This window comes from Cavia porcellus, unplaced genomic scaffold (assembly GCF_034190915.1).
Source record: "Cavia porcellus strain 051 isolate PalLab524CR breed Dunkin Hartley unplaced genomic scaffold, mCavPor4.1 scaffold_40, whole genome shotgun sequence".
NCBI lineage: Eukaryota > Metazoa > Chordata > Mammalia > Rodentia > Caviidae > Cavia > Cavia porcellus.
In genome coordinates, this window is record NW_026947523.1 from 401,246 (window position 1) to 410,251 (window position 9,006).

The following is a 9,006-nucleotide window of genomic DNA, read 5'->3' on the forward strand; positions in this document are numbered from 1 at the left end:
AGGAGACAGAAAAAGTATGACTCTGAAGGGAATCAAAGGACTACAGGCAAGACCCCCAGAACTCAGAAGCAACCAGGACAAAACATTTAGGGTACCAGGTTATGGAACAAAGGTACTTTATGTTTTGTTTTTTGGACAGGGTTTGTACCCCAGGCTGGCCTGAAACTCCCAGCAATCTTCCTTCCTCAGCCTTCCAAGTGCTGGGATTATGGCTGTGTGCCACCATGCCCAGCCTGACATTTCATCTTTCATTATGCAAACATAAAACATGAAGCTGGCAGTTGCACAGAAGCTGCCTTGAGCCCAGTAGAGCCTACAGTGCTCTGTCCTATGACAAAGTTATTCTTTTATAAGAGTCTTAGAAACAGCACATGCACTAATGGCTTTGAACTGTCCAGCCTGTGTCTGCAAGAGTGCAACCAGACAATTAAATGAGATAAGATACGGGGTCTGTCTTACTCCTGGCCTGGCTCATCAAGAAAGGGAGTCATGATAGAAAAAGGTGACTTGGTATCTCTAATGCCTGAGGTGAGTCAAAGGAGCAACATGTCCAAGGCACCAAGGACAGAGATCGCTCCCTGGCCAGCAGAAGGACCCCACTGCAGAGGAGTACCAAGGTGAGACTCAGCTCAGCCCACAGCAGTGAAACATGTCCGAAGACCTCAAGATTGGTGAGCGTGCTCATCACTTTTACCCGGTTGACAGGGTCCCAATACTCCTTTGAGCAGAAAGCTGCAAAATAAAAACGAAGAGTCTAAGAAAACATAGCCCTTGCCCCCTCTTGGAATCCCAGATTAGGCCCCAAATATGATACTGGAATGCTGGGGTTATATCCCATAGTGACAAAGAATGAAACTTCAGACAGAAACGGTAGAGTCCAAAATTTTTTTTTTTTTTTTTTTTTTTGAGACAGGGTCTCCCTATGCAGTTCAGGCTGGTCTTCAACTCACTTTGTAGCCCATGCTGGCCTCAAACTCATGGTGATCCTCCTGCCTCAGCTAGTATACTGAGTGCTAGGAAGAAATTTTTTTAAAGACATAAAATCAAGAAAGTAAAGTTCTCAGTAGTTGGAAGATGGTTTTTGTGGGTTTTAAAGAAAGGAGTTCAGGTGGTGTTACGGTTGATATACTGCGTCAACTTGAGTTAAGAGTTTAACTAAGAGACTCAGCAGCGAGCCAAGATCCTTACTATGTAAATATCCTTAGCCTGTGCAAGAGGAGGGCACAGAAGTGGTGTGAGTGCCACACTCGCACTGGGTGAGGACAACCTGCTTACGATATAAGGGGAAGAGGTTTGTTCTCTCCACTTCTTTGCTTTGGCTGCTTTTGCTAGCTGCCACCTTGAAGAGCTGCCCCAGTGGGGTTGGGGATTTAGCTCAGCGGCATAAGTGCCTGCCTTGCAAGCAGGCAGTCGTGAGTTCGATCCCTGGTACCGATAAAGACAAAAAAAAAAAAAAGAGTTGCCCCAGTACCATGCCACCCTGCCTTGGAGCCACAAGGTCGGAAATCTCCACAAACAGTGAACTAAATAAACCTTTCTTTCCTTCATTTTGGATGACAGGTATTTTGTCCCAGCAACAGAGAAAAATAACCAAAACAGGTAGTATGTAAACAATATAATCTCTACCTTATAGGAGACTATTGTTTTTATCATCCAATCTAAGTAGTGTTCCCACAGTGCTCAAGTAGGGTTCCTGTGCCTTTGAAACAATGGGCCTCCTGACTGCATTCTGGGAGGTCCCAGACACCCATGGGGTACCTGGAAGGTGTTTTTGTAAGGTCCCAGGAGGGTTATGACTTAGCAGATTCCATTTGGGGCTTCTCAATTCCATTTGGAGCCACTGTGCCTACTGCCTAATAGAATCCTAACTCTTGTCTCACTAATTTCTGTGACAGTACCACCACCCAGAGAGAGAGAGAGAGACAGACAGACAGACAGGCAGAGACAGAGACAGAGAGAGAATTATTCTGACACTTTACAATGCAAGGAGAACCATATTTAACACTGTTGCAATAGGGCAGGGAGATGACTGGAAACTACCAAGAGGGCTGGGGAATCACAGTCAATGAGCAGAATGAGGGTCCCTGAGAAGCTGCTCTGCACCAAGGATAGGAGGCCCTGGAGACCCTGGTAGATTCCTGTGGGGGGAGGGGCCAGATAGGGAGGTTGGGACGATTCTCCATAGGGCCAGGCAGGCCCAGCAAGGACGGGGCAAGGTCAGGCCTAGTCCTGAGGAGGCCCAGGAAGTTTGGCAAGGAGAGTGCTGGGCTCCTGTTGAGGGCTTCCACATACCAACGACTCCTGACCAGGATTTAGGCAACAGAGCTGCATGGTCAGCTCCTGAGGACACAGCAGAAACCAAGCACACACTATGCCTGCCTGGGGAGTGACCATCTCATGGGAAGGGGCAGAGTGGAGAGTCCAATCGAGCGGACCATAAGGGTCAGAGCTCTGGGCAAGAAGCTTGTAGTGGACCCTGTATGCAACAGAGTCCTCACACAGCTGTGTGAGATGAGATGGTGGGGAGTCCTTGGTGACCTCTCCCCACTGAAGATGGCAGCTGTAGCCTGCTCCATCCTCCACATATCCACCTGTGTCATATTTCCTGTCTGCCTGTGGGAATGCGGAGGTGAGGTAATCCTGTGGCTATTGCCCACAGAACCGGTGGCACCGTTAGGTGTGTTGGTGCACACCTCTCATCTCAGCACTTGGAAGGCTCGGGCAAGAGGATAGTTGTGAGTTCAAGGCCAGCCTAAACTACATAGGGAGATCCTGACTCAAAAAAGCAAAAAATAGGCGATGACAAGTCATGAGAAGGTGACAGTGCCTGGAGGGGCTTTGGGAAGGGGCCAACAGAATATGCCAGTGGTGTATGAAGGGCAGCAGGAAGGTGGAGCCAGGGAGACTTCGGGTGGAGATAAATGCTGTGCCTCCTGAACTCAAGTGGAGGCATCCCAGGGTGGTGGAGCATGACGAGGGGGCTGGCATCACTCCAGATGCAAAGCTGTGGGTCATGACAGGCACAGGACAATGGGGGCCACTTCAGGGAAAAGTCCAAGACTAAGGGGCCTTGGCTGAGAGTACTTGTGGATGGAATTCTGGTGACTGACAGCCCATCCTGGAGTCTGGGCTGGAGGACTCAGGATGGGGTTGTTCTTTGAGAAGGGAAATATTGTGTTCTGAGGGGCAGAGTGTGAGGCTGGACTCTGCCCTGTGTACAGGGAGCTGCAGCAGGACATGGGGGAGCTGAGTCTCAGGGCTGAGCTCCTAGCCCTGCCCAGCTGGCCTCCTTTCTGCCATCACTCCTGGGTCACCACTGCCTTTCTACCTCTGTAGCAGCCTTCAGCGCCACAGAGTATATGACCCAGCCTTTCAGGAAGTCCAGCCTTAGCCTTACTCACTCCTGACACAGCTCTTGGCTGAGGAGCCCTGCTACTCCCGAACTTGGTGCAGAAATCTGCTTCTCTGTCTCACTCTGCTGCTGCTGGAACAGGGGACACTTTATACTATCAACCTGGATCTGGTTCCTGGGATGCTAAGGCCCACTCAGTCCCATGGCCTAGAGCAGGGAAGGTAAGTCACCTGGACCAGGTGGCTTTTCAGTTGCCACAGAAAGCACAGAAATGGGAGCCCAGAGGAGCACTTCCAGGACCCAATGGGAAGCCTGCTGAGGACTCTGGGTAGAGGGTCTGAGGGCTGCAGTAACCACAGCTGGATGGCTTAAGTAGTAAGGTGCCTCTGCCAGGGCAACTGACACAGTGATACTGGCAAACACTTGGAAATTAAGTGCTGTGTGAGCACCTGCTAAGTGACAAATAAGCCTTCTGAACCTGGGTTCTGCTGGCCAGTACTTAAGGATGACAGTGACATAACTGACACATGCAAAACTCTGTAAGCGACAGACACGCTCCCAGCCTGTGGTCCTCCTTGTTGACACTCAAGGCCAGTCACCATGCCAGGCTTGTTGGCCCAGACTCTGTCCTCCCCAATCACGGTCCCATGGGTGCCAGCATCGGTTGCCTGTGAGGCCCCGCCCTTCTTTGTCTGTCCCAAACTCCCCTTGAGGTGGCAGAGTCGTCCTTTTATTTTCGTTTTGGTAAGGGATCAGGGCACACACACACTCACACACACCACACCTGCTTCAAGGGGAAAAGGGATGTTTTTGTTGGCCCATAATGGCCCTGGAACCCTTGTGCCACCTCCCTGGTTGTGCACAGGGGACCCAGAGGGGTCTCCACTGTTTCTTCAGCCTGAGCTCCGGGGCTGGCAGAAGTCCTTCACAACCTTGTCCCTCATCCAAGCCTGAGGAGCAGTGTCATCGTGTCTCAGGTAATACACAGAGAGAGGTCCTGGGCCCGGGTAAGGTCAGACAGAAAGGCAAGTCACACCAAGAACAGCATCCACCAGAACCACAGCAGACCACACTGAACCTGTCAGCCTCTCCTGCTTGCTCAGAGAGGCCCCTGGGTGTCCAGGACCCTGGTTTCTGCACTCTGACTTGGGTAGCCCCCTTGCCTCTGAAGTCCTCTTTGGTACCTGATGCTGTCAGCAACCTCTGCTCAGCACCTGTCCTCAGTGTGTGCAGAGTTCTGGGGTGCCCAGCCCACTGGTATGCAAACACTGTGTGGAGACTGGCTGGGTCTGCACATGTGTATGGGTTTACGTGTCCAAAACCGTGTGGGCATAGTTGCTGCAGCACCAGCTGCGGACTGCAGCTATGAGGACCAACCAGATGGGAGCTTCATCAACTGGGATAAGTTCATTCCAGCTGGGCTGGGACCCACAGAGTGTCCAGTACCCACAAAGTGTCCAGGGCCCACATTAGCCATAACTGTGGGGGCTTCTGGGGTCCACAGAAGCTGAGTCCTGCCAGCCAGCTGGCCCTGCTAGCTGCCATAGACGGTGGCTGAGTTTCTGCACCAGGCAGGTTCCCAGCCCACAACCCACTCGCAGAAGCTGGGTGAAGGGTCTCCTGAGGCCCAAGTGTTGCCGGGGGCCTGGGTGTCGTTGGCCACCATCCTAGAGAATCCAGCCCACAGTGGAGGCTAGACTGGCCCTCTCCTGTGGCAGGTGGGGTAGGTGAGGGTGCTGGAGATGCAGACCACTGAGGCTCCGGGCTGAGGGCTCCCTGTAGAAGGGGAGATAAGATCTAAACCCAGTGGCTGGGCCTTGCAGGGCCTCCCCAACCTACCACCCTCTCTCCATCGAGGCTGAGCATTAGGTAGGGGAAAGCCCAGCTGCTTCCCAGTAGCCTGGCACGGGATCAGGGGAAGCCCAGACCCCACACAGCCTGCTGAAGCCAGGGATAGCCCACCATCCCTTTTGAGCCCAGGTCATAATGTCTTGAGAACATCACTTATCTGTGCAGAGGGCCCCTACACACGGTGACACTGTGGGTCACTACCTTGGCCTACCTGGGGGTGTCCTGGCCTCCCCTTCCCCTTGGGGACCCTCTGGTTGGGAGGCCACTCTCCCTGAAGGGCAGAGACAAAGGACTAGCATCCTCCTGCTGCTCAGCCAGGGATAGGGGTGGCACTGGATTGAAGATAAACCCTAGCAATGGGTTCCCCAGGGGAGGTGGAGGGCAGGGAGTGACACAGGCCTCCAGGGCCAGGGGTCGGGAGGGGAACGAGTGTAGTGGCCTCACCTGGATCACGGGGGCACGAAGTTTCTGCGCAAGCTGCGGGAGCACGCGCCTGGGAGCTGCAGGTGTAGGAGGCTGATGCAACCGAGGGCGACAGCGACCGTCAGCGGCCGGGCCATGGAGGGACTACGGGGGTGGGAAGCCCGCACCCCGGGAGCCCCGCTGTCTGGACGCGAGCCCCGAGTACTTGTCTCTCGCGGCGCCGCAGGGGTCAGCTGCCATCCCCGAGCGCGGCGCAACGCTGGGAGCTGGCAGATGGCTGATGTCTCGTGCCTTCGCGGTCTTGCCTGGGGTCCGCAAGTGACCCAAAGTGGCACCCCTGGTGCTAAATAGACCTCGTAGCAGGAGGTGGAGCCCGGCCCCGCCCCCTGCGCCCCCCACCTCCCCACCCAGCTTCGCGAGACCACTCGCGCCGTGGGAGGGGGGGGTCGGGCCCAGAACCTGGGGAGCTCCCTGACTGCTCCAGGCGCCTTCTGGTAGGAAATGTCCCAGAGCCTAGTGGAGCTGTCTGGGTGCTGGGAGCGACCCCCCTCGGCCACCTCAGCGTGGGGGTGGAGCGGCCCCACCGGGAGAGCCGCTCAGTTCTGCAAGATGATCTTTCCGGCCCTCTTCAAGCCTCTACAGCCCTGCTTAGTAAAGTAATGCTTGAGTTCTGTAGGAAGTTTGAGAGTGGAAAGCGAAACCTTCACCTTGGTTCCTTACCGTTGCTGTACACAGGTGTACTGTGGGAATATAACACCCACACCCAAGGGTAAAAACAGCCAGACAGAGACCCAGATTCTTTCTTATGGTTGGCTGTACTTCAACACTGGTGTTCTGTGACTTACTCGGTCCTCTATAAAATGAAACTAGGTGATTTCCAGTCTTTTCATGAGCAAGAACCCCGTGCTGCTGTAAGCTCACAGTGTGACAAGTCCAAAAATTTGCACCAATACACTACCCAAGGTCTTTTGTGATCCATCCTCTGCTTGACACTTCTGAGAGGGGACCATATTGTCTCACTGCTCCCCACAGGCTCTTCTGACTGCCTCACCCCCTGTTGGGCTCATCTAAGACCTGGTTGCCTCCTGCAGAGCACACCACCTTGCTCCATGAGCACTTGTCCATGAATATGTAGATGGGTGTTGTGGTCAGGGCACATTGGAGGGCAGGCAAGCATCAGCTGATTCTCACTTGCTTGTGTATTTCTGCCGGTTGGGGGCAGGAGTTGTTTCATTTGTTGTCAGGAGGTGTCTGGCAGAAGTGGAAGCTGTGAGCAGAGCAGGGAGTGCACAGGAGGCCCCTGCTCCAGGCCCAGGCCTCCTGTTTGCAGATGTGAGGAACTGCTAGAGAGCAGGAAGAAGGTATGGTTTGGACACGCTGTGGCTGGCCTGTCAAGGGACATCCAAGCAGTGGTGTCTGTTGGGTTGACCTCCAGCTTTGTGGGTCCAGGACTGGAGACAGGGCCAGCACGAGTGTGGAGTGTGGATTTGAGGCCTCAGGGACTGAGAGGGAATAGAAGCTACAGTGGGCATTCCCCAGAGAGAATGCAGAGGGTGGCCTAGGACAGCACAGCCTGCCAGCTCTGAAGGGGCAGCAGCAAAGGAACAGGCTCAGGATCCCGGGGCCGAGTCCAGCCTGCAGCTCTGCCTCCTCTTAGTATCAGCCTCTCTTCATGCTCAGTCTGTCTCCATGCTGCTTCCAGGAGGATCTTTTCCAAAACACCACACTGATGAAGAAACTTAAATTAAAATTTCTGTCTTCCTCAGGGAAAGTGAACATCAGTGAGACCGTGGGCAGAAGTTACATGTTCTCTGGTTTAGACCCTGGCATGAGAGAACAGTCACTGCCTTTCTGAGCCGAGGAACTCATCTCTAAAAGCCCATGGCAGGGGCCAGAGTCTATCCTCTGGTCTTCAGGCATTAGCCTGGCTCTTTCTCCTACCCTTGCCCATCCTACCTGAATCAGAGGCTCACCAAACCCCCCTCCATGGCACATTTTTTGCACTTGCTGTATACAGCTGTCTGTGTGACCTTCAAATGAAGTCCCAAGTGCCTTGTTCACTACACTTAGTTGGAGAAGCTGCTTTTAGTGGTGCTGGGCTACCCACAGAAACAGGTGGAAAGTAACCAAGAGATTACTAAGGAAGCCAAGACTATGTGCAGAGGGGTGTGTGGCACGGGTGATCCTGGGGAATATTTTTCAGAGGTGTGCTTGAAGATCACCTCTGTAAAATAAAAAAGGGTGGTAGCTGCATTACAGGAGGGTCTTAGTGTGTTAAAGTGGAGAATGAAGTTTGATCCTGATGGTAAATATCAGAGAGGGGGAGAGAGACAGAGAGAGACAGAGAGAGAGATTGAGTGTGGTGAGGACACTAATAGCAAAGAGTGGGAGATGGGCAAGCGGGCAGATTTTTTGAACTGGTCTTGCTATGTAGTTCAGGCTGGCCTTGAACTCATTGTGTAGCTGAGGCTAGCCTTGAACATATGGTGATCCCCCTGCCTCAACCTCCTGAGTGCTGGGATTACAGGTGTGAACCACCACATCCAGCTTGGTAACTGTAGGGAGGTGGGGGAGAGGCAGGCAGGCTTGGTGATGGGACATAGTTCTGCCGTCTGATGTATCTGTTTCCTCTGGGAAGGCGGTGTGGCTGACCATCCTTGAGACATGGAAGAGCAGGTCAGAGGATTGAGTTAAGTACAGACCAGAAGACAGCTGATACATATCCACAGGCTGAGCATGTGGAAGGGGCATCCTCCATCTATGCTAGGGCTATCTATGGTGTCACTGTGAATCACTCTGTCCTGTGTGGTAGGTGCAGGGCTGGAAAATGTGGGTAGTTAGAATTGTAGGTGGCTAGGTTTTACCAGATGAGGACAGGGAGAAAACAGGAGACAGGAGGGTTAGGGTTAGATGGCAGGCCATGGAAGGTAGGCTAGATGAGGGTTGGGGGAAGCACTGAAGCCAAGAAGCCTGTGGGCTGATGAGAGAGGCTTTCTGGAGTTCTGAACCTGTTAGGAGAAAAGTTTGGGGAGAACCATAGCCCCTCAGGAAACATAAGAGGCTGGGTCAGGAGCAGGTGACCTGGGCAGTGTGGAGTGGTCAGGAAACTTGGGAGAGAAAAGGTGGGCTGGGAGAGGTTATTGCCAGGAATGGGGGATTCTTAGGTTGAGGACATTGAACCTGGTGGCAGGCATTGAAGGAGAGGGGATGAGGATGTTCACTATAAGAACCTGCCAGATTTGCACCAGGACTCCACTAGTCCATGCACACACGGTGGTTTGGAGAGGACTGTTACTGACAGCAGTCAACTCAAGACATTTCAGGCAGAAAGGAGGACTTCTCAGCCCTGCAGCACCCAGTAGTGGGAGGGGCTGTTCCTG

The 9,006-nt window shown here is 53.4% G+C and overlaps 1 protein-coding gene across 1 annotated transcript; it reads right to left on the reverse strand.

Moving 5' to 3' along the window:
• Positions 1-4,060: 4,060 nt before the first annotated feature.
• Positions 4,061-5,918, reverse strand: Adm2 (adrenomedullin 2). Its single transcript, XM_013153498.3, has 2 exons — positions 5,656-5,918; positions 4,061-5,019 (listed from the first exon to the last, which is right to left on the reverse strand). The coding sequence occupies exons 1-2, from the start codon at positions 5,761-5,763 to the stop codon at positions 4,822-4,824; spliced, it is 306 nt and encodes a 101-aa protein (XP_013008952.1). The 5' UTR covers positions 5,764-5,918; the 3' UTR covers positions 4,061-4,821.
• Between the last annotated feature and the right edge of the window lie 3,088 nt (positions 5,919-9,006).

What these genes read in the sequence shown, in the direction of transcription:
- Adm2 (XM_013153498.3), bottom strand. Translation starts at nt 5,763, where the DNA reads ATGGCCCGGCCGCTGACGGTCGCTGTCGCCCTCGGTTGCATCAGCCTC. An exon ending in GCAGAAACTTCGTGCCCCCG is followed by an intron (nt 5,020 to 5,655) that starts TGATCCAGGTGA and finishes TGGATTCTCTAG; the next exon opens with GATGGTGGCCAACGACACCC.